Source organism: Pleurodeles waltl, chromosome 6 (genome assembly GCF_031143425.1).
Source record: "Pleurodeles waltl isolate 20211129_DDA chromosome 6, aPleWal1.hap1.20221129, whole genome shotgun sequence".
In the NCBI taxonomy this organism is placed as follows: domain Eukaryota; kingdom Metazoa; phylum Chordata; class Amphibia; order Caudata; family Salamandridae; genus Pleurodeles; species Pleurodeles waltl.
The window spans coordinates 1,673,884,024-1,673,909,630 of NC_090445.1; the positions used below are offsets into that span (position 1 = coordinate 1,673,884,024).

General features: G+C 42.6%; 1 protein-coding gene across 2 annotated transcripts in view; it reads right to left on the minus strand.

Moving 5' to 3' along the window:
• Positions 1 to 16,898: 16,898 nt before the first annotated feature.
• Positions 16,899 to 25,607, minus strand: part of TTLL11 (tubulin tyrosine ligase like 11) — a 490,512-nt gene continuing 481,803 nt past the window's right edge. For both annotated transcript variants that reach the window (XM_069241682.1, XM_069241683.1), the window contains one exon: positions 16,899 to 20,791. In XM_069241682.1, coding sequence (XP_069097783.1) covers positions 20,502 to 20,791 — 290 coding nt within the window. In that variant the 3' untranslated portion in view covers positions 16,899 to 20,501. The remainder of the gene's footprint in view (positions 20,792 to 25,607) is intronic.

Sequence of the window (25,607 nt, forward strand, 5' to 3'; positions counted from 1 at the left end):
TAACCTACCGCCTTGTAAAGTACAACAGGCACTGACAAAGACAAAAGGTGTGGCCTTTGTATAATGACTGATACACACAACATCCACGTACAGATTGACTTAAATCAAACATAACTAGGACCGCAGCACTTGCTTCCAACTGCTAACTAGCACCTCAGGTCAGCCAGGCAGTGGACAGGCATCCCGACCGAGGTAGTCCAAGATAGTGCCTTCATGCCTCACCAAATCACAAAAAAACAATTTTCACACAGTCCCTGTTGCCTGTATACACACATCTCCACGAACTGAATGAGATTCAAGTCTGTAATGTAAACTTTGTAACTCTTTCAGAAAAGTCATCCCAGATTTTGAAAAGCACTTGAGAGCAGTGCTAGTTGAAGGGGGCGCGCTACCCAAATGCGGAATAACAAGAACACAGGCGATCATGTTGAGCAAAAGACCTACAAATGTCTAATCGCACCTACCGGCGCGGCTACAAACATTCATGTTTCTGGACCTCCGGACATACATGTGCCCATGCACACAGACCTACACTCCCCCTTGACTCAGGTTGCAAGACATGAAGTTACACAGGCCCAAACGCATACACTCAGCCGGCATACAAGCAGGAACACAGAGAAGGGGAATGGAATAGACAACCACCTTGGAATGGGAGGATGGGCGTACAAGCAGGAACACACACAGAAGGGGAATGGAAGAGACAACCACCTTGGAATGGGAGGTTGGGCGTACAAGCAGGAACACACAGAAGGGGAACGGAAGAGTCAACCACCTTGGAATGGGAGGATGGGCATACAAGCAGGAACACACAGAAGAGGAACGGAAGAGACAACCACCTTCGAATGGGAGGTTGGGCGTACAAGCAGAAAGACATAGAAGGGGAAGGGAAGAGACAACCACCTTGGAATGGGAGGATGGGCGTACAAGCAGGAACACAGAAGAGGAATGAAAGAGACAACCACCTTTGAATGGGAGGTTGGGCGTACATGCAGGAACACACAGAAGGGGAATGGAAGAGTCAACCACCTTGGAATGGGAGGATGGGCATACAAGCAGGAATATACAGAAGAGGAACGGAAGAGACAACCACCTTCGAATGGGAGGTTGGGCGTACAAGCAGAAAGACATAGAAGGGGAAGGGAAGAGACAACCACCTTGGAATGGGAGGATGGGCGTACAAGCAGGAACACACAGAAGGGGAACGGAAGAGACAACCACATTCGAATAGGAGGATGGGCGTACAAGCAGGAACACACAGTAGGGGAATGGAAGAGACAACCACATTCGAATAGGAGGATGGGCATACAAGCAGGAACACACAGAAGGGGAATGGAAGAGACAACCTCCTTCAAATGGTTGGAAGGGTGTACAAGCAGGAACAAACAGAAGGGGAATGGAAGAGTCAACCACCTTGGAATGGGAGGAAGGGCGTACAAGGAGGAACACACAGAAGGGGAATGGAAGAGACAACCACCTTTGAATAATTGGATGAGCATACAAGAAGGAACACATAGAAGGGGAATGGAAGAGACAACCACCTTCAAATGGTTGGAAGGGTGTACAAGCAGGAACAAACAGAAGGGGAATGGAACAGACAATCACTTTCGAACGGGAGGTTAGGCGTACAAGCAGAAACGCATAGAAGGATAATAGAACAGACAACCACCTTCGAATGGGACGTTTGGCGTACAAGCGGGGACAAATAGAAAGGGATTGGAAAAGACAACCACCTTTGAATGGGAGGATGGGCGTACAAGCAGGAACACATAGAAGGGGAATGGCACAACCACCTTCGAATGGGAGGATGGGCGTACAAGGAGAAACATATAGAAGGGGAATGGAACAACCACCTTCGAATGGGAGGATGGCTGGATGTTTCATATCAACTAATGAAGGAAACAAAATTTGAGATGGAAGTGTGTCAACATCCACTTAATCCTTGGCACTTCATTGGGGAAAAAACTCCACTAGGGAACAGAATATTTGAGCCTCCAGACCCAACTAATCGTTGCTTTCCTTGAAATGAACACATTTAGGTTACGGTTCAGTGCTGAATACATCACCTTCCATCCTTTGCCTTTCTGCCATATCCATAGGTGACGTAGCATTGTCATTCACCTTGAAATTAACATTACATGGACAGCCAAAGCTATCTAACCACTCTTCACGTTTCAGTTACAACTCACTGTCATTAATTACAAGGATGTAAATGAAGCTAAAATTACAACTCCCAGATTGCCTTGGTTTATTAGGCGAAAGCTCCTGACCAAAATATACAGGGGCATATTTAAGAGCCCCTAGCGCCATCCATAGCATCATTTTTTTTGGCTAAGGCGGCGCTAAAGTGGCTTTTTCCATGCATCATATTTACAATGCATTATGCATTGTGTCGCTTTGTGACCCTTTATGCTACATTATGCCAGGCATATATATGCAAGAGGGGGCATATCCTCATTAGGGGGGGGCGAAAAAATGGCACAATGAAATCTAAAAGATTTCTTTGCATCATTTTATTTGCCATTTTTATCCCCTGCACAGAGCAGGCATTAAAATGAGGCTTCCATTGTTTTAATCAGCCTCTATGTGCTTTACAGCAGTGGCTCCCAACCTGTGATCTGGGGACCCCGGGGGTCCGCAAAGCCTCCTCAGGGGGTCCGCGACTGCTTGATAAATTAAGTAATATTAACAGGTTAGATCCCCAGCTTTCAGTAATGACTCAGTGAAGGGTCCCCGGATTCCAGTAATGCTAAAGTTGGGGTCCACAGAAGTCAAAAGGTTGGGAACCACTGCTTTACAGGATTAGCGTCAAAATTATAGATGCTAATCCTGCAAACTAGTATAGCTAGTTCCCTAACTACCACCATGGAGTTCTGTATGTTAAATATGGTGCACAAATGGTGGCGTTAGTAGGGGCACTAAGGGGTGCAGGAAAAGTGACTGCACGTGATGCAGCGCCACTTTCCTAAAGTTGGCCCACAGTGCCTGGAGTAATTCATACCCTTGGGCCAGCCTGCCTCACTGCAGTCTGCAAACATTATCTGTACCAGGCCCCATTTTCGACACAAACATACACATGGCATCTATGATGTTGATAATTTCATTTATTTTCATTTTCCCCGTCATCAAAATAAATAAATGCATAATTATCATTTTTCAGCCCAGTATATGAAAACAAAACAATCGCATATACATTCCTCTGACTTCCTTCACGCGGCTTACTTCGCTCTGCTGAGCCATCAAAGCTTTTCTTCAACCTGACTTTGCATTTCCTTGCACAACTGGTCTCAAGCAATAAGAGTCTGTGAATGGAACAAGGATGTAAAACAACAGGCCACTTGGAAATTGATGAGACTATTGTCTTTAAAATTGTTTATGTAAACACAGAATACCCTTTTTACACCTGTTCACAGGTGCCACATTAACAGGGTGGATATGCTAAATTCACTTCCTGAAGTGTGAGATATATCTACCCCTCTCGCTGAGCAGTGCTTAATTTGAACCCGTGGTTGCCGGTGGGGAGCACCAGCACTTATTTTGGGGGGCCAGCGCTTATTTTGACACATCACACATTTCCCCGAGACAAACACATGGAAAAACAAACAAAACGAAAAGCTGGAGGCGGAGAAATACAGAAAATGCATCACCAAGGGACAACGCAGACACCTGTAAGAGTGAGATAACGGAGCGCCTCGCAGTGAACTGAAGAGTCCTGACATGGACTCAGGACTGCGCACCCTTGCTATTCGTGCTCTGACATTTTATAGCGTCAGCCGTGGGCTTCTGAGCAGCGCTTTGAGCACCAGCACTTATAATTTTACAAATAAAGCACTCTTGCTAGACCCATTGCAAAACCAAAAATTCTACATGTCACTGTTGACGAATTTAGCAAAATGTGTAATGATGTGATTTCGCCAAGTAATAGTTTTTTTTTGTGCAAAATTACACCATTCCACAAGGTGCATACTTATGGAGGTTTACATTCACTAGGTAAATCACTGATCGGCCCAGTGCATTTACGTGCTGCACAGAAATTATCTGTAGTGACATTACTTCTTTCACTGGTTCGGTTGGCAGAAGTCAGGACAACTCACAGTAGAGTGCAATAATCCCAACAATGGCTTCTGGTTGGCTTTCCAAAGCAAATTGTGCCCAATATATTTGGGAGGAATAGCCCTGCAGACTCAGTGGTTCATCCTTTTGAACATTTTAACATTTATTCAAGGAGTAAAGGCAGTTCTGTTCATTTTCACCTAAGTAGGATTGGGCTACAACCAGACATCTATATGTTTCAAACTGTTCACTACTTGACACATAATTATTCTTCCTCACTGGTTCATACTGTTCAATGTTGTGCTTAGGTCTGAAGAAATGCAAATACAACAAGGTGATGGGTGGAATGCTTGAATTAATTTCAGACACTGGCGATCGCTTGGGCCACATTCCAATCCATTGTTTTTTTTTGCCCACCATGCCACCCCAGTTTGGACCCAGTCATATGCAAGTCAGTCTTGACCCTGCTCCTCATGGGAAGAGCCCAGCCTGAACTACCGGGCCAGGTCCTCTCTGAACCAGAACGCAAGCATCCTAGGACCGGTTTTGGCCTAATTAGGGCACTTCATCCAGGTATAACTTGATTACAGTGGCAGACCTGGCCTGGCGGTTCTGGCTGCACTGCTCCCATGAGGAGCAGCGTCAAAACTGCTTTGCATATGGCTGGGTCCAAACTGAGGTGGCATGACGAGCAAAAAACAATGGATTGGGATGCAGCCAGTGCCTGAGTTTAATTCAAGCATTCCATATATCATGTTGTAGTTTATTTTAATTATCTCTGAAATTACCACCCTGTTCACCAATGTCTATTGAGAATAACAAACTTTTTAATCCCTGGGCAGTGTTTAATTTGTAAAAAATAATTAAATACATAAATAAGTGGCAAAGCACTCATCCGGAAGATACTGCAGTGTGCACCACCAAATGCCCCTGCCAGTGCTGCCAATTTCATACCAACACAACAACTGACTATCACACTCCTCCACGTAGAGCAACTCAGACTGCTTCTTGCTCCCAAAGCTGTAAGAATGGCTTGGGCAGCAGGCATTAGTAATTTTTAAAGTATATTAAATTAATACACAGCTGTTATTGTGCTTATTTCTAAACTGGACAGATAGCGCCACCATGTGGCAGACTATCCAAGGTGCCAGTATTGACAATTAAGTGCCGGTGCTGAGCACCGGAAACCACTGGCTCAAATTAATTACTACCCTTTGGCTCCATTTTTTTATGGGTTCAGTATGGGAAATATTAAAAACTCCTTAAACACATATTTGAACACTTTCCTTTTGAGGAAGATAGTAGAGATTTTGGGTAGCATCTGGTTATTGTCTCGCATAGTTTGACGGGAAATCCTTTATCAAGTATTAAGAAATGTAGACAGTCTGTGTGTTTTCTTTGGTGTTTTATAGTGACCCCCTTTTTTTAGTTTATATTAGTTTAGACAAGACTGTAAGAATTTATGCAGCTTGTAACAGTAACTGCTGCCACTGCAGAGAAACTAGATCTCATTCTGGGTTTTCTGGAGCCTTCGCAGTCCAGAACAGGCACCTTTTGAAAAGTATATGCAATAATTCTGCAATAAAGAGTTGAAGGAAAGCAATGATATTCTCGGCCGTTGGCTATGTTGCAATATTAGTGGTGCTCTCGGCCATAAAGAGTGCACTTGAACTGAAGGACTGAAGATCCAGAAAGTTTCTAACAGGTGAGCGAAGAGGGTGCGTTGGGGTGAAATGAGTCATGAAATAAATTTGATGGTCTTATTGGGCCTTGCTTGGGGGGAGGGTATTAGGATTTTAAAGTGGCATCCTGGAGGTAGGTTTTGCAGAATATGTAGCATCTTAAGAGGATAAGCAAGGATAGGCCCAACCACTGCTGTAATTCAGGGTAGGTAAGTAGTAGCACTGTAATGGTCCCGATGTCTGGGTTTGACAGAAGATGTAGACTGTGGCCTTCATTATGAGTTAGCTGTTAAATTGTGATATGTGCAGTAACACCGGTTGCCACAAACATGACAATATTTTCTGGGGTGGGGGGAGATGCCCAGTAAAAACTGGAATATACGAATTCTCATGCAGCCAGCACCAAAATCTGCATGTTATTACCCATTATCGGGAAAACACTAGCATTACTTGGGGGTATTTATTGTACCCAATAAACTTCGACTCAGCATATGTGATAAACATTACACCAGTTACCAGCACACTTATAATGTGGCCGCCCAAGTGTGGTTGCTGGAGGAAATCACAGCGCAGGTGGGCATCAGAAAGGTGGGAGCGGAGTCAAGAGCAGTGGCGTAACGAAACTTGAGGGACCCCCTTGCAAAGTACATGGAGGGGGCACCCTCCCTCCCGGATCCAGTCAGGGGCCTGCCTCCCATGCACAGTGGTGCGGTGTTGAGGGGACCCCCTGGAACACAGCCTCCCTCCCCTCTCCCGCCAAGGCTAATGTTACGTCACAGGTCTGGAGGCCTAACACTCTTGGCTGTTTTTTGTGGCTCAGATGTTGGGGTCGAGAATGAGGGGTTGAGTCCAGAGGCTTGTGAGATTCTGATACATCTGAATGAAAACTCAGTTTTGCAACATCAAACCTTGCATGTTTTAATTCACCCCAAACTCAATAACTTTGAGTTATGCTCAGTTAGGTGTTTTAGTGGCCCTGATGGAAGGACCAATTTTTGGCCGTGAAACCAAGCCCCAGCTGGTCTGAGTGGGATGATCAGTAGCTGTATACAGATGTTAAATACCCTGGGGAAAGAATGGATCCTTGGTGGATTCACCGGAGGATCAGAAGACTGACCTTGGTTGATATAAAAATAACAGGTTTGCAGACAGAACTTGAACCATGGTCTGTAGTTGGTGAACAAGGACATTAAGACGAAGAGTGCCAAAAGCGGCTGAACCACCAAGCAGGATCAGTGCAATCATTTGAGAAGACTGAATACTTCACCCACGGCAGTTTGAGGAACTTCGGTATCTACAGATGGCATTAATGAGAACTGACCAAACATGAAGGCATAAACAGAGGGCAGGATGAGAAGAGGAAGGGGAGCCGAGCTACAGAAGGAAGCCGGCCGCAGCACTGTGATTTTTAAGAAAAAGCCAAACTCCCAAAGAACTCTGCGACCTTTGCAAATTTTTTATATTTTCTGCAAGAAGGTCACACGAACAACACTTCATAACTTCACACACTCCAATAAATTTGCCACGTTGAGAATCCCTTTTTTTCATTGGGTAAACCTGACACTTAGGATTTTGTAGATTTTGAGATAATCTCAAGAAAACACTGTGTTTAAAATATCCATTGTGCAAGATGCCAGCATAGTTTTAAAATACCTTTTGTTTAAAGAGGAGTTTGTTAGATATAAGGTTTGACGCCTCCACCATAAAAGTACTGCCCCATCTTATGATTATACTTCTTTTTAAATCTGTATTTTAAAATATATAATGTGCCAGCGACAGGAACAACAGATTCTAAAGAACTTTTCATAAGTCTATGAGCATAAGCTACTTAAGCTGCCGGTCTGATATATAAGATATACAAGGGACAGGCCAACAAACATCAAAGTACACATTTATTTTTCACACTTGCAAAGTGAGCGGGTTTCTCGTTTTTGGATGTCGGCCATTCTGCGACCTGGGTGCATCAATGGGGAGAACACAGGGAATTTAGAGTATCACATTTGGTTGGATGTGCCTGGATCGCATAGGTTTATTCAGTTCTCGTTCTTGCAGTGCAACGCGGGCTCCCTGCTACACCAGCATTGAGGAGCTCCTGGCAGCTGGCCGACATCGCTCCTCTGATCGCCACAAGTTCAGTCCATCAATAATATAAGCTTTCCTCTGGGACGCTGCTGTGGTGAGGTGAGAGCGAACAAGCTTGGAGCCAAGATGGGAAGACGCGAGATTAGCATTGAGGGGGCTCATTAGCTGGTACCGGCGCGTACGGGAGCTGCGGTTTCTGGAACCGACCAGGGAAGCACAACAATGGACTACCTGTGGAGCAGGAGGGCTGTGTCAAACAGGACTAGTTTTTGAATTATTAATGAGTGATTCAACCCTACAGTTATCCTTCCTGCTCTTCGCCAAGAACTATAGGTTTTTAAACAGCAGTACACTTTTAATTCAAATAATAGGCGTGGTAAATCGATGAATGAAAACCTTAAGAGATTCCACCTGCACAAAACAAATTTGAAGGGAGGGTAACTGGATAATTTCTCCCACAGCAAGAGGTAATTTTTTATTGTTTTCTTCTCATCAATCAGTGTACCTGCAATGGAGGGAATTCTGATCCAGTTTTTCCCGTCACGTCCATGCAGAGGCCTCACACCAGTGGTAGCCGCCAGCAAAATAAATTGGAAGGGCACAGAAAACTACAACATATATACAAAACATACACACATAACACAACATACACACATAACATGCACACCAATATAAATATTAAAAATAATAAAAACTTACCTTACTTGATATCCTGAAGCACGTACTCGTCCTGCAGCACGTCCTCGGAGCACGAAGCCCACAGCCAACTCCCTCATCCAATCAAGACACTTTTTTCATGCTGCTTAGCAGCATGAAAAATGTGTCTTGATTGGCTGGAGAGGCCTGGCTCCACGCTCCAAAAGGCACTGTATGCCTGAGCCTTCTCTCAAACCCAGCGGTCCAAGACAGCCGGGTAGGAGAGGTTTGAAACACGCATGTTAGCTTGGCCGCAGCAAGGTAGCCTATCAAACCATCATGCGCACTTCAAACAAAGTGGCCACTCCTCACTGCTGCCAATCTTTGGCAGCAGTAACGCATTGGCCCCGCCCTGCCGTCGCACTTTATTTGCTGGCTGAAAGCGTAAGAAATAAAATGGCAATAAAACAATTTTATTACCATTTTATTTTTGACACTTTCTTCACAGCAGTGCAGGGGGGTGACACTGCTTCACGTGAATTAACAGATGAAAAGCCTTCGGTTCTGATGGTGCTAAAGTAGCATTTTTGCTATTTACACCTTCATACTGTCACCTCCAACAAGGCTGTCAACAAACTGTCTATTTTCAGCCCTCTTTGTCATTGTCACACAGCATGAGAGGTGAATGGGGCCAATTCCTACTGAATTGTTTGAAAGAGAATATACTTATTTGCTCAAGCTTATTCCTGCGTAATGATCAGCCATTCTGGCACATGAGAACATAGCGGTTAGACACCGGTAATTCATCAGTACAACCTCACCAGCCCAAATGTGCCCTAGGTCCCTTCCATGTCACCTTATGTGGTACGGCCTTACTCGTCACTGTCACCAATAAGTCGGCCCATATCACTCCACTTCTAGAAGATGGTTTCTTAAAGCAGTCCACATCTTGAAATCCCAAGCACAAAACAAAAAAAACAAAAAAAAACAATCAAGCTCTGATCCAAGATTTGCCCTGCCAAGCTCCACGAATATGGAATCAATGACTGTAAGATATAATACAAACCAAATCTGTCACTTTTCTGGAAAGCACTAAATGTTCATCTTTTGAATAACTTGTTTCTCCTGTACAGGTTATCTGATGAATTATCTTTATTTACTTTATAATGTTATCTACTAGTCTTTTCGAGTGCTGTGTTACAATGCATGGCTTGCTCAGCATTGTAATAAATGGATTATGAAAATAAATAAGTGAATACCATATAACTGAAAACTGCAGAGCAAAGAAACTTTGAAATGGGAGCTGAGATGCATAGCATTGCCCCGGAATGCGGTTGATGATCAACAGGTTCTGTAGTGGAGCACAGCACGAATCTTTAGTTAACCTGCATAACCAATCCACAGACATCGCCTGATGGCTCATTTGGAATAATGTCTGAGTTGACTAAGGCTACTAATTGATGTGCAACAGACACCCTAAACCATGTTCCATTGTAAAAGTGTCCATGGTACATTGTAGGTCACAAAGCCATAACAGTCCACCAGCAAAGGGCAGGGATGCAATACAGGTCTACACTGTAATCCAGACATCTTAGTAAGTGCAGTAACATCAGAAAGCAGAACCAATGGATCTTCAAAGTGCATCAAGCACCAGAGGCAGCAGAAATACACCTGTATATTCAACATACTTGGTCTGCTCTGTTTAGAAGTGTATTGCCTTGCTAGATAGTTTGCAATAATCAAAAAGCCCAAATCCTTTACAAGATCATCCCATCAGAGAGTCTCCTCGCTGGAGCACAAAAGACATTTAGACTTTGCACCCTGCACCTACAGTGCTCATTGCATTTGTTGAATGGTTTTACATGTACGGATTCCTGAGTTAGGCTAGATCATGTTGTTGAATTACTCTGTTGATTGTTAAGTAGTGAAGTTGTCTCATCTTTATGCGGTATTCACTCACATGCCCCTTCATCACTGGAAGATGGTGGCCTCATTCAAACTTAAGACTTCAATAGCCTAAATAAAGCTTATGAAACACCTAGTTCTGTACAAATCCCACACCTTCCCCTAAACTGAGAGATCCAAACAATTGTTTAAAGAGAAAATATCAAGTGAAGATAGGAAGACTACAGGTATGTAAAGAACACCCGCGGTTTCTGGTTAAAAACCAGGTCTACAACAGTAAACCAAGTCCAAACATTCTGAAGTGTTTCATAATCCATCAGTCTATGTCTTTATGACATCAAAGCATTGATAGACCCCAGAACACCAACAATCAAACTTCAATCAGGATGGACATTATCAACCTTCCATTGGTACTTACTTTGCTCACTCAGAGATCACAATTAGTCAAAACTGTCTCCTCTAAGTCCTCTCCCCTTTGATTACATTGTTAGGTACCGCAGTTTTCCATCATGCCTGGGTAGAACGGTGACACCCACTACCTATGTAATTTACATGAAGATTTAACCTGGAGTGCTGGGTCTAGAACGTAACAAATAGCAGAAAACCCTTGATGACTGAATGGACGTCTTCTGTCTCAAAGATTAACCCTTCTAAAACCACTAAATGATAGAAAACTCAAATTGTTATTTATTTTCTTCAATGATATTCTTCCATTAATTCAATCCTAAATCAACATTCTGTGAACTTTATTCAACATACTCTCTAGGTGATATTGATAAATCTGCCTCTTACCAAAACGACCTTCCATGTACACGCAAAGCACTATCCTCTTCGGAAGGGTGCAGATCAGTGGTTCAGGCCCTCACACTTTTCCATTTGGATGATAATTAAGCTTCAGTTATAGGTTTCCTCACATCAGCTAAGAATGAAGAGAAATCATATATAGAAATGCAAAATAAAATGTGCTTGGAACACAATCTTACATCCCAGGACAAGGATTTGTCATTAAAGCAACCGCACAGACAACATTGCAAATGATTTGATTTGGATTTTGCATAGAATGCAAATATCTCATGGTGTCCTTGCGCAGAGGATATAACTGAACCAGATATATGGGTAAAAGCCTCATTGCAACCTTTGCCCCCTCCGACTGCTGCAATAATTTATTTTCCTTATTTACATTAATGTTTAACTATTCTCCTGGTGCTCACACTATTTTGTTTAACATGCTCACTTTTGTAACTGTGTGCCATGCAGCTGCATAACCAAAGTATACAAAAAGTGATGGATGAAATGCCTGACTCAATCCGAGCCACTGGTAATTACTTGGGTCACATCCCAGTCCATTGTTATTTTGCACATCATGCCCACTCAGGTTGCATCCAGCCATTTGATGGAGGAGGACCTGGCCTGGCAGTTCGGGATGGACTGTTCCCATTGAAGCAGGGGCCAAGACTAATTTGAATATGGCCAGGTCCAAACTGAGGTGGCATTGTGTGCAAAATAATGATGGACTGGGATGTGACCTCGAGCAACTGGAGTGGCTGAGATCAATTCAAGCATTCCACCCATCACCTTGTTGTTGCATGCAGCTTCATAAAGCACACAGCGGTATTTATTTATGTGTTCCATGTAAAGCACCTTTTACCACGTTGGTTAAGATGTTGTGTAATTTCCTGAGATCAATAATGTAAATAACAGGATTTCACTAATGTACTGTATATATCACTGTTTATTCATGTGACAAATACCATTTGGGATTGGTTGTATACATTTTTATTATAGTTTACCATATTTCCATGTTTTCTGATTAAAAAATAAATAAGGGCACAGTACCAGTGAAGTCTCAGCTTCCGGTTAATTTCTGGTCCATAGTTGGAAATCACACACTTGAAATGTAAATAACAGAACATTTCAGGATTATTCATGAAATGACACTCGTTTCGCAATAATGTTACGCTGGTCCTTCATTTATGTCTCGGCGCGTAAGCAAAAGACAAGACGTGTAGTGTGATGGAGCTTTCTTCCAATGCTTGGTGGCAAAAATACCAAAGTTGTTGAGTTTTTACCAACTCAGACTGTGATTTTAGGGTATTGCTGCCATGTGAACTATACACTTGTTTGTAGGTGTGATGGGGCTGACAAGCATGAATGATGGCCTGTGGAGCAAGTACTAACCAGACCTCGGTTTCAGATTAAAAGTGAACCTATTATAAGATAACACAGTAGCATATGTAGCACAAGTGCAAGGCCGGTGTAGAATCTTAGTGCTGATAACAGATTTTTACCATATTTTATCAGTCTTGGATGGTTTAAAGGCTAAGTACACCTACAGGGAGTAGAACCTTTGACACCCATGACGTGAGCTTTAGTGACTGCTGAACCACCAGACTGGCGGGGGAGGGGTAAAAAAATTGTCCTATAAAAAATGCAAGATTAAAAATTTTGTGGTAAAAATTGAGTATCAAAAATGTGGTAGTTAACTTTTACTTCTAAGTGAAATACGTACAAATCTGGTTAAAAAGTTAAATATTTCCACTTAAGTCCCGTTACCATAATTTAATCAAGTTTAATTTAACACCTACCCAAACTTTGGGCTGACCCTAACACTAAACATAGCCCTGGCCCTTACACAAACCCTTCTTTTTCCCTAACCCAACTCCTAAACCTAACTTAACCTTAAGCCCCACCCTTCCCTACACTTTACCCGTAACCCCGCCCCTTACTCTCTTATTTACCCCAGTACAAATCCATGTGCTACCCAAACCATTACTACATTACTGTAGCTCATTTCCTATCCTCATCTTCTATTAGAGAAATTGACTTTTCCCTCTCCCTGGATCTTAAACACTTTTTTATATTTTCATTGTAAACACATATCTAATTGTAAGCAACATTTTTATTAGTAAATTAGACCGTTTAGAAAATGCATTTTAAGTGCACTATTTTTGCGTGCCATATATTTTTTTCCAAACAAAACCGAAGAACAGTATTCTCAACAGAGTCTGACCAAGCTGGGAAGAGATCAGGAAGCAGAGCCTGGTTGATGAAAGGTTGTTGTCAGCATAGAGAGGCCACTGTAGGAGCCACGAGGCAGAAGATGACGTACAGATCAAAATGGCTGCTGGAGATCTGGCATCCAGGCTGTAGGGACAGAACAGTGTAGCTCTTCAAATATCCCTGATGACAACATGCTTGAGGAACAGCGCGTTGCTTGTTTTACGTTAAAAGAAATAAGTCCTAAACCCTGGTGCGCTCATACTTTCAGAACTCATGAGACAAACTTAGAGATGGAAACAAAGGCAAGAGTGTAGTTTGGGGGGATGCACAGGACTAGAGACAGTCAGACAGAAGTTTGACGCCGCTTTGGGAAGAACCAGATGGTGTAGCAACAGATCTCTAAGGGAAACAGTGCAAGCACACAAAGCAAACAACTTGTATTTCACTGGCTCTTTAAGCAGAGAGATGACCCATTTAAAGAACGCTAAACGCTTGCTGAAAGGCAGGTTCTGACCATAAAAAAAATAAAAATAAAAAAATAAAAACTTTCGATTTGCGGAGTTCCTGGCTTTTGGATCTCTGTTGTGAGCAAGCCTCCCTAAAAGAGCACAACTTAAGGTAACCTTCTGTTGAAATTTATTTGAGCTGTAATCACCAGTGCCCACTAAAGAAAATAAGCTCCACTGCTGCACAGATAAGTTAAGAGGCTCTCTGCTAGTTACAAGTTAAAAGGGGAACATCACAGAGGAAGATTGGTGTTTGACTAAGCCTAGTCTATGGGCACAGGTAACTCTGTCACAGATGGGACGGACAAAAACTAACTTAAGTCCCTTTTTAGTTACAGGAGGCCAACTATATCGCTATCTCAGCCCCTAGCCCAGCCTTAAAAATGTGCAATCGGTAAAGAGCAGAACTTTAGCTATTGGTGTAAACAACATTTTGGACTCTTAAATTTCATTTTCCACATCTTCTCACTTTTATTTTCAGTAGACCACAACACTTTCAACAAGCATGCTTTTAAAGCTCACTAGGACAATTAGCTTCAGATCTAAAAGCTAAATTGATTATGCTCTGGGTAGACCTTATAATTTAATTGGCAATTTAAAATTAAATGCCTCTCTTCTTTTTTGATGAAGTGTAAGCCATAGCGTTTTAAAATTTGTATTTAATGTTTGGGCAAACAATTCTAAAAACTTAAATTTGGGTTGGATAAAAGTAGAAAAGCTTCTCACAGGTTTTCTATATTTTTGCTGGACCAAGCACACATAGTATAAAAGTTTCTATTCACACTCTTTTAGATATTTTACGCTTTGCAGTATTTCTCTGAGCCAGCCCTATTGAGATTTGAACTACCCTCCTGGGCCACGTTACGTACACTGCTAGCTATCTCCCAGTTTAAAGACTCTCCCGAACAATAGGCTCATTTGGGAGGACTAGCCTTCACTGGGAAAGGAATCTGAATAGGGTGATTGGTTGCCATTCTCTAACAACCTTGGACATGTTTTTATGGTAGAGACAATAACGGTATGCAGAACTCTGGCAACTATCACACCTGGGACTTGACTTTAAGTCTTAGAAGGAGGGAAACAGTTTTGACTAGGTGGATTCAGGCTTAGGGACAGGAACTTGCCAAAGTTTGCTTGAGTCTGCCAATCTAAAACTTCACAGAATGCAACGCTGGGGGGTGGCAGTAAGTGGGATGTTCACAGGAACCGTGTGTTAGGGGTGGAGGTGTGAGGTGGCATCTCTGGTCTGGGTAAGGGTACCCAATCTCAAGAACTCTCTGCCTCCACTTTTAAATGCCTACACAAGGACAGACACTCTCAGAAGAATGAATGACAGAAGAGGAAGGACCTACCAGCAAGCAGGTAAAGGGCCTGATAACAACCTCGTTGGAGGGGATTACTCTATCACAAACGTGACGGATATCCGGCTCACTGTACTACTAGTTCCATTATATCCTAAGGAACTTGTAATACAGTGGGCGGAATATCCCTCAAGTTTGGGACGGAGTAATACCACTCGCCGTATTGCAAGCTCCATTATATCCTATGGAACTTGTAATATGGCGGCTGGAATATCCGTCATGTTTGTGTTGGAGTAATCCCCTCCACCAAGGTTGTAATCTGGCCCAAATTCCTCTGTGGAGCAGAAGGACTATGGACATCTGCTTCTTGGACTCTATCTTCAGTGCTGGTGGTACTCCCAATAGGTGCGGATAGACTTGCTGGGAAACATGAAATAAAAGCAACCCCCTAGCTGATCCTAGCTGGTGGTGCTCCGGTAAGGGTGCAGATGGGCCAGGTGGGTGCTTGGGGAATAGGAAGTGTGTTCTGCCTTAAAGGCTATGGTGCATTGATAAACGAAGACCCCGAGCCAAGAGATAATCACAACCTAGGATAGGAGGGCAGACCACTAAAACCCTTTAAATGTTACTTCTGGTTGCAGTTGGGCTGATTGTGTTCTGGGTCAGTGAGGACCTGGTCTGTTCCAACTGAAGCAGGGCCAAGGGTGGGTTTAATCTGAGGTGGCACGGAGGCCAAAGGAATGATGGACTGGGATGCAGCCTGAGCCATTACTAGTGGCTGAGATGAATTCAAGTATTCCACCAATAACTTTTTTGTTTACTTCAGTGTGACGTCCTAAGTGCAAAAGGTCTACCCTGATATGGATTCTGGGCTCACTGCCACACTGAAACCAAGCTGCACCAGACTGAGCAGCCACAGCTATGACAAAACAATTTTGGGGTTGCTCATGTTCTGGTTCAGAGAGGACTTTACTTGGCAATTTGGGCCGAACAGGACCTGGGCTAATTTGCTTATGGTTCAGTCTAATTTGAGGTATCAAACTGAGCCAAAAACACAATGGACTGGGATGCAGGCCAAGTCATGACCTGTGCCTGAGATTAATCTGAGCATTCCACTGCTCACTTTTTTGCTAACTTGGTTGGAGGAAGCAGCAGTCCTGAGGGGAGGATATAAGTATTTTCTTTACACCTAGAAAATCAGTCGAAAGTTTACAGGTCAGGAGTGCTTGAACCAATCCTCCTGGAATATACCACTAGCAGTCAAGAAAAAACATGATTTGGCCAGGAGGGCCTGTGATATCTTTACTTGTTCTCACCATGTGGGTGAAGTTGGAACTAACCGCAGTGGGCCCACAGAGCTCAGAGTATCATCATGTGTAAGCTAATCCCTAGTGGGATTTCAAGCCCATGAAGCTCTGTGTGTACCCTGGAAACAAGCACTACTGAAGCAATGTTGCTCTGAATTTCACATATCACCCCTATTAGATGTGGGCCCTGCCGATGTTGCTATTCTCGTCCGAAGACCCTAGGCCAGAAATACACAGCCTGTGTGGATCACAGAGTTCTCAAACCTGCCAAAGGCCAGTGTGCCTTTTCCACTACATTACAGAGAGCAATATATGAAAGCTAGTGGACACAATGCAGTCTATACAAAACATTAGTCCACAATCAGATTCACTGTGATAGAGGTCTGGTCGCGGAATGGTATACATTTGATCTGCTTTTTTACCTGAAAAGAAGGTAACCATTTTTTATTACCATACCTACATCTCAGGCAGTACAAAATGGACAGAAAGAGCGATAGTAACATTTTCCGTTTGTACGAGTTTATAGTGGGACATTGTATCAGTAACGTATGGCTCTTTTGGGATGCAAGTTACCTTTCATTTTCAACACTAGTAGTACGTTTTCCAGTGCACACACAGAAAATAAAGCGACAAAAGAATAAGGATAGGGACATGACCACATTTAAGAGTTGCTCTGAAAACCAGCCCTTCCCATGACACAGACAAGCATTTGGGAGAAGGCGTCATCCCCAAAGTCTCAAGAGAGCATCATTATTTTAGGGACGTGTACTAAGTCCATCGCCTCCTGAGTTTTTGTTATTAATGAAAATGTTGATAGCTTATTAAGTTGATCCTAAACTGTCGGCAGAACCACATCCACAGACCCAAGAAATTAAGTTTCTGCAAGCCACCTATTGCCTTGCATTTCATATGTTTTAGATATTGGGTCTACAGACCCAAGAAATAAAGTTTCTGCAAATCACCTGCTTGCCTTGCATTTCAAAGGTTTTAGATATTCCTATTTTCTAATATTACAAGAATCCTTTCATCCACACTAACATTGTTCAAAGTAAATAACAAATAAAAAAAAATGTAGTGGCTTGACATTCAACAATGCTTCCATTCATTTTTTTTTTAACTGAGAATTGAGGAGAGAAATCTGCACAGATAGTACCATGATTAAAAAAACAATGCTCCAAAGTGCAAAAACGTATATATGCAAAGAAGAATTAATCAATATAGCTTCAACAAACTCATTTCGACCGAGTGCCCTGTATTTGATATAAATGTTGAAAAAAAAAGATCTATGTGTGTCTAAGAGCCTGCATGGGAGGGCATGAATGTGCAGTGCGCATAATTATATGAACTATTAAGCAATTGACTGCAGGGCCAGTGCATTTAATGTTTGTGGAATTCCAAAGCTATAGATTTGAAACTGACTCCATCTATTTAGCTTGCTTTAGAAAATCATGGACGTTTGCAATCTAGCATGAAGCTGAAGGGTGCCCAAAGAATTGTATAATACTTGTGAAACTTTAATCTGGTGCACCTTGAGGATAGGCACAACAGGAATGCATAAGCGGTGGTAAAAAAGTGTGACAGTCACTTAATAATTCAACCTGCAGCTTTCCCAGAGGCGGTGCACTGTCCTAGTTGCAGGCTTCCGAAGCAGCACATCTTATTAAGAGAAGGGAAGGCAGGCTGCATCCGGTAAGGCCAAAGTGACTTTCAGCTCAATGGAAACTGCTTAATGTCAATTTGTTCACCAAGGGTACTAAAGTTTAGTGTTCACGTCAGGGCTTCCAACTCTTAACACTGCCATTTGATGCTAAAACTGAAACATATTAGGTGGACAGGGCTCATGAAACATGTATATTTTAACAAGCACACAGCAAGTATTAGTTTTTAGCCCACAAAAACAGAAAGCATAGAAATCAGCATAACAAAGAGACAAAATCTTAACAACATTGTCAAAGGCAGTTGAAACAAAATTATATCAATACGATTTTCAGGTAAAAGTATAAATAATTTTGAATTTGAATAAAAAATGCTTCTCTATATTACAGTAGTTTTGAGGTCATATTTTCAAAAGCATGAAACAAAACTAAGAGATAATCTTTAAATCTCGCCTCTTCCTAGGCTCTCAACCTATCCCAACCCTCTGTGTCCCCTCTCAGAAGTTTTATTTGGAAGCTAACAAGCATTAAATGTTCCCTTTGAGAAAGAGGATCATTTGTCCAATTGCAGGTGAAACAAGAGAGCCAAATGAGGTGCTCACCCCAACTTAAGATCAGCATTAATATGTGCAAAAAATCCACAAGCATGTAATAAATTATTAAGCAATTTTAGTGAGTAAAATAACAAGCCACCTGATAAGAAGCCTATGTCTTATTTGTACTCTGTCCTGTTTTGTGGTATTGCCAGACTTCCCCCTTCCGACATGAATAGGCAGAAAAACTCTCCAAACTACAAATAACTTCATAAAAAACAATACTTTTGTTAACAGTTTCTTGATTAAATCCTTCACGCTGACTAACACTATCTCATTACTGTCCCTTTTATTTGTTATTATCCCTTTCTCACTTAAAACAGGATGACTGCCACCAAAGTAAGATTAAGAACTGAAATTAAAACATTTTCCCTAGGTCATCCACCATGATTTCTCTGTTTTGTGTTTTGTTGTTGTTTTTTTTTGGGAAGACGTACAGCCTAATTAATACTATTCAACATGTAACAAGCAAAAACTCTTTCTTAAAAGAAGTACAAGATGTACAAAAAGAAAAAATAATAACTACCATATTAGGTAAAAGTGTGACTCTATTCAAGGATTTCAGTGTTCAACGCATGTTATGTAGGTATCTAGGAAGCACCTTTATACATGTTGCTCCCCATGATGGAAAACCAACCAAAGATGAGAAACTCATGCGAGATTTCTGCTGGGAAACAGCAAGTCTTAAGTTGCTTATGAAGGGCGAGTCTGTACAGGATAGTCGTAAGCAAGGCATTCCACAAGGAAGGGGCAAAGGCAACTCAACATCTGCTCCCCTCTGTGATTTTATTGTTTTATGGCCTTTCAGAAGAATGAGGTCTATCTTGTGGATATTCCTGATCTACAGTAAACCACCTTGCTCTGGAGAATTGGTGCTCCTAAATTGTTGATCCACATCCACCTTCAGGCACCTGACAGTCTTCCATTAAAACTGGACTTTACCCCAATTTGTATAAGGCTGATATAATTGGGCATTTCACACAGTTGAACTTCTGTTTGGTTTGCACTCTCAGGACCAGACAATCACAGAGCTCACGATATAGGATGTAAACAATTTACCCAGCAGCACAGTAAGCACTGGAGAGTAAGGGGGGATTTTTAATGTCTAATGGGATTTAGAAGGAGGAAAAGAGCCCTGCAGTGAGTCCAGCCTAAGGGTTTGGGGGGGGGGGGGTAATTATGTTATGAACCAATAAAGAGAAGATTATCACATTAGGATATCAGTTCATGGATAATAGTTAAAGTAGGGGAGAGTGCCTGACTTCCCTTCCTTAGGGAATGGAATACCGGTATTCTCCCCTCTTTTAACTATGAAGGTCCTGAGCTCCTGGTTGGAAGGAAAGGCAGATCCAGCACTGTACTGCTCTGTCAAGACGGAAGCCGAACGTGTTATTTTGCAGCTCTCCATTTCTCATTTCTACATAGATCCCATGGTGACAGTTAAAACATTCTGTTTTTACACCTGGCATTAGCCACCAAGCTTGAGGTGTTTGCCACCGAAAATAAAAGACGCAATTGATCATTTCATGCATAATATACAGATGAACTGTAGAAAATAATAAACGATCAGTGCTCTGGGGAGTAATGCATTGGAAAGGTGCCTGCGTTACAGCCTCTTTTCTGCAGAACATTTATCAGTGTAACGTGCAATAACGAAAGACTAATATGTGCTGGTAGACTGAAACATCCACAGTGTTGCCAGTTGCAGCATTTGGAGGGACTCATGTTCAGAATAGTCCATAGTGCCCATTTCTTTTCCCGGATCTTAAGTGAAGGTGCATCCCTCAAGAATGTTGTGTTCTGTAATCTACGAGTTTGTTGGCAGTACTTGTTCGGTTCAGCAGGGGAACATGACTTGACGGCACCACATGCAATCCATCAGGGTGGCATCCAGCCAGAGGTGCCCTGCGGTCAACCACTGCTCGGGTGCACGGCTGTCGCTTCTCGTCCAAACTTTCAAGGTGGCATTCACACAAGTCGATCAGCGACTCCACCTGCTCATGAACGGGAAGGGTCTTGAACTTGCGCTGGGCCAGGTAAAGGAAGGCTTCCACAAAGGCCTGCAAGCACATGCCTAGGAAATAAAACAGAAGATAGGTTACAACACATTGTGCTTATTCAGTTCTCTGCAAGGCAACATAAACCGATGTATGCCACAATATCGAGTGACAAAATATCCTCCTGCTATATTATCGTCTCCAGTCTATTGACTACAATATGTTGTGAAGGCAAGTGTATATATACATAAGCATATATTAACTGTTTTCTTTTCTTGGTGATGCATGACGTTAATGATTAGTAAACCTACACCCACTGTAATGCTATTTGTATTTAACCCCCAGCTCCATCCTGACCACTGACTCCATTTTGTGTTTAACTTAGCTTTACACACCTTCACCGTCCGGTATTTTTCTACGCAGAGCTTGTGCAACAAGTTTTCGCTATCTTTTTCACTAAGGTAGGAACATAATACGGAGGAGTGAAGGAAAGATAAGGATGTGCCAAAGGAATGTTTATAGTATGGCAGGGAACCTTCCGGTCTTGGAAGCGCACCTTGGGATGTGGCCAATCTCTAACATGCCCTTTCAACACGGACAAGTACAGACAGTGTTTGAACAACAACTTACAATATGGGAGAGGGAGGTTCTTAAATTCTCCTCTCCAGCCTGTTTAAGGTATTTGAGGGGAAAACTTGAGGACTGGGGTTAAACAGAACTCATTCCGGGAAAGGGATGTCTTTGTTTGGTTCCCATTGAGGGTTGTTTTTTCTCTTTCTGCAGTGATCTGGGTTCTCGACTTGAAGTTGGCAAAGAGATTATGTCCCTGCCTCGCCCCAAGGTGATGCATTTTTAATTCTAATTTTTAGCTTTGCTAATATATAATCTTTGTGTATGTACATACATTATCCATGACTGAAGTAGTGTATTTTCATTGTTTGTTTCCATGATCATTATTATTCTACTGCTGTGATTATTTTCAGAAGTGTATTTGTGTTGCTGCATTTGACCTGCACGCTTTCCCTACACAAACCTTGAAAAGTGCTTTAATAAATGTATTACTCAGACTAAGAGTGCTGAGTTGTTGGCATTCCTTTCATTTGGTCTTGTCTCAGTCTGAAGTAAAGCAAAACACGTACCTAGATACCCACTGATCTTCACAATACTGTGGTAGAACGTATTTAAACATTCTTGCACATTATGATCAGTTAACAATCTCATTATATTCCACTCTAGGTTTCCATCTCATTTTCTGTTTTGCTGGATTTAGAACTGTGCACACTCTGCCCCTGCTAAACAGAAGTATACTGCTTGTGCTCCCCTTTAAACAGGGTTAAATTAGCTTATCCCTGACTGACATATTTACCTTGCCTATAAGTCCCTGGTATATGGTGCGGAAAATGTACCCAGACCCTGGGAGTTGAATACGGCCTGTGGATTGCAACACCGATTGTGCCACCCACTGAGCAGAAAACATGACTTCAGGATTACCATGTGTAGCCTGACTTCAGCAGCATAAAAATGTGCTGTCAAACCTGTCTAAATAACCCTTTTTGACAAGTGGGAATCCCTGCTTTTAGATAATTTCGCCCTTACGCACATCTTATTGACCGCAAGGTAGGGTGCCTGATACTTAAAAGTGGAAAACATAAAGAATTAAAATTGGCACCTCCTCCTGCACTCGCTCGGGTTCACTATCAACATGGTGAAGTCAGGCCAGGGGAGTCCGCCAGACACCCATCGCCCCGGAGTGGGAAAACCTAGTGATAAGGTGGGACGGCCTAACGAAGGGACCTATGGTACCTGAGGGGATGGGAGGAACCACTTGAGAGGGTCACCTGATGTGCTTGTAAGCGAAAGTTCCAGAAAACAGGATGGGAGGAACATCAGGAGCCCCGCTGGCCCGGGCGCAGAGGGAGCGAGTACAGAGGACAGGACGCAATAACTAAAAGAACGAAGGAGGGAGGGGAATAGTAGACAGGCCGCTCCTACATAGTATGAAACTCTATGTCAACCCCCCCCCTCTTTGAAGCTAAGCAGCCACACCCACATGAGCCATTAAGCCTATATACAGTTTGAAGTGGAGTTAAGTCTGTTATCAGGTCACCAATATTAAAAGTAACGAGGGGCACTGTAAGTACTGCCTCCATAAAGTCGGATTGATTAAGTGATGGGAGCAATATTACACAAGTATTATTAAACTACTGAATTGAGCAAGTAATTGTGAAACACAATGCAAACAAAGCAAAACAGTGGTGCGGACAACTTAAGAGATGTGTATAATAATGACTAAACGTTACTGTAAAATGACTTACAAATGTAAAACAGCAAACAGTTAAATAAAAATATATTTGAAAAAAAAAATCAACATGGTGAAGTCACACTTGTCTCCTTCTCAGACACTCCCTTTCATCGGATCTATTTTGAACACTGCAGTTCTGCGCTACCCTCAAGAGCTGAGGACATTGGAAGAAAGAAAATCTATTTCGTGTCGTTGAAAATTCTGGCAAGAGCATGTGAAATAACCCATGTTGAAACAATGGTACATTAATATAAGAGTCAGTCTTTGAAATATATGAGTAGAAAGCCACACTGATTCCAATGCAATGCAGTGTTTGTCAGCCCTATGGAAATAATTGGATATGGCAAGTTTATAATTTTTTGGGAGAGACAAAAGAGCCATAGCTAGTGAAGGTATATTTTATCCAACAGACTGAACAGGGACTGAACCAGCTGAGAAGAGAAGGTAACTGGTTCACCACAATCTGCAGCTCAGGTTCTACTGCAGGAATAGTAGGAGTAAGCAAAGTCGCACGGTATTTACATCAGGATGATCTGCTGAGCTGAAATGCATTGACGGGATTCAAGAAAGTGAGATGGTCGGTTGGACCAAAGCCAGGAGAAAGTCCCACACACTCGACCTAAGGGTGAGTGCTAGAATTGTCAAGGATCTGACCCAGCAGAAAGAGCTCCACCTCCCAGAGAGCTAGAAGCGCACCAATGGATTTATCTGCTGTCAACACGACTCCTGATAATAAGACGTGCAAAGTAACACACATGAGATGGTACAAATAAAATACCAGAAACCATACCCTCTGCTACAAGACAACATCTTATTACAAGAAGGTGAAGACAATTACCTGAGAAGTATAGAAGTAAAATGATGGAAGGTGATCTGGGACCACTTGCATAGAGAATAGTGGTCCTTTTTTCTATCGGGAGCGAGAAGCCCCCTACACACAGTTGATGGTACCCTAAATGGTAATGGTGAAGTCAGAAAACAGAGGACTACCTCTGGGCAAGAACGCGGAGGGCGTGGAGAAGTGAGTCTGCAGTATCTGTGGCACAACTAGTTAAAGGGGAACATCAAGGGTTTCTTACAGGCGAATAACGTGTAAACATATGTATGTCAGGGGCCTTCAAGTGTCAGCTCTAATCTTAGTTTTACATGAGGAAAGGAACAGGTATCACAAGTAGCAAAGAGTAAATACAGAGTCACTATCTGTGTATAGTCCTCGGTTTCTAGATGGGTTAGGGTAAAAGTCACTGAACAGAGACAACAAGGAAATTTACATCTGCAGTTGGGTAAGATATAAAATCACACTGGCAGGATGCCATCATCAGAGCAACGCCAGCTCAGCAAACCGCTGGGAAACAGTTACTTGGCAGCTTCTCAGAACATTATAGAGGGATGGGTGAATGGCTTTCCTAAACCATTACAAACTCACTGCCCTTTCATGATGAGAAGGACAAAGCAGTCAGCGACGGGTGGGACGGCCATTTGGAAAGCAAACTGTCCCATTTGCAAAAACCTTGGCCGGTAGTGGAGATCTTCAATGGTTGATGGAGGGATGGAAGACTTGAATTAGACAGCGCGCTACTTGCTGCTCATAGCTGCACAAAAGACTGATTTAACCTGCTTCTGAGCAAGCAGAACACCTGCCTCATCCAGTAAATGGGAAATGCCGGGATGCTTGGCCATCTCTAGTCGGACAGCAAGCACAGTCTGGTGGCTGAAACAATTTACTTGGAAGTGAAGCTGATGGAAGACCTCTGGGCAAAAATCCTCGAATCTCTTAAGAGTGTGATTCTACTTCAAGACAACTGTCACTGGGTCTCAGAGGGATGCTCCAAATGATGGCCCTGGTCCAATCTGCTGTCAAAATAGTTGCTTCTCAATTTTGCTAGCTCCACTAGACTGCTTGACGCGTGTATTCCCTGGCATAGTGGTAACCACGTTGAAGGAGCAGACAGTTTGGTACAGGATAACCAATGCACTAGATACTACAGCTTGACACAACATTCAAACACATCTTATCTAAGATATATTGTATTGTATAGTATTTATAGAGCGCATTCCGGCCGTAGCATCGAAGCACTAAAGGAGAGAGCTAGTGTCCTAGTGTCCTAGTGTGAACAGAACTGATCACTGTGACTACCAGAAAAAATAAACATCCACCCTAATTCGAAAACAGCCAAGTTTTAAGCCACTTCAGAAAAAGGAGGTACGTTTTCTCCTGCCTAATAGGCAGCGGGGGAGTGAGTTCCAGAGTTTCGTCGCCACCACCGAAAAGGCTTTATCCCCCATCCAGCCTTTCGACAGCAGGGCAGCAAAATTAGATGAAGAACAGAAGATCTGAGATGACCACAAGGCAAATATGGTTGCAAGGAAGAGCTGAGATAGTTACAGCCTTCCAAATGGAAAGCCTTTTTGTGTGAGGCAGAGTGTCTTAAAAATAATACACTTTTCCTGCCTCAGGCTGCAACTGGCCGATGCGGAGTGCGGGAGATCCAAAATGAGGCGAGCCGCAGCATTCTGAATCAGCTGTAGTCTATAAACGAAGCCCTTACTGATATTTAACACCAGAGCCTTGTAATAGTCAAGTTTAGAAA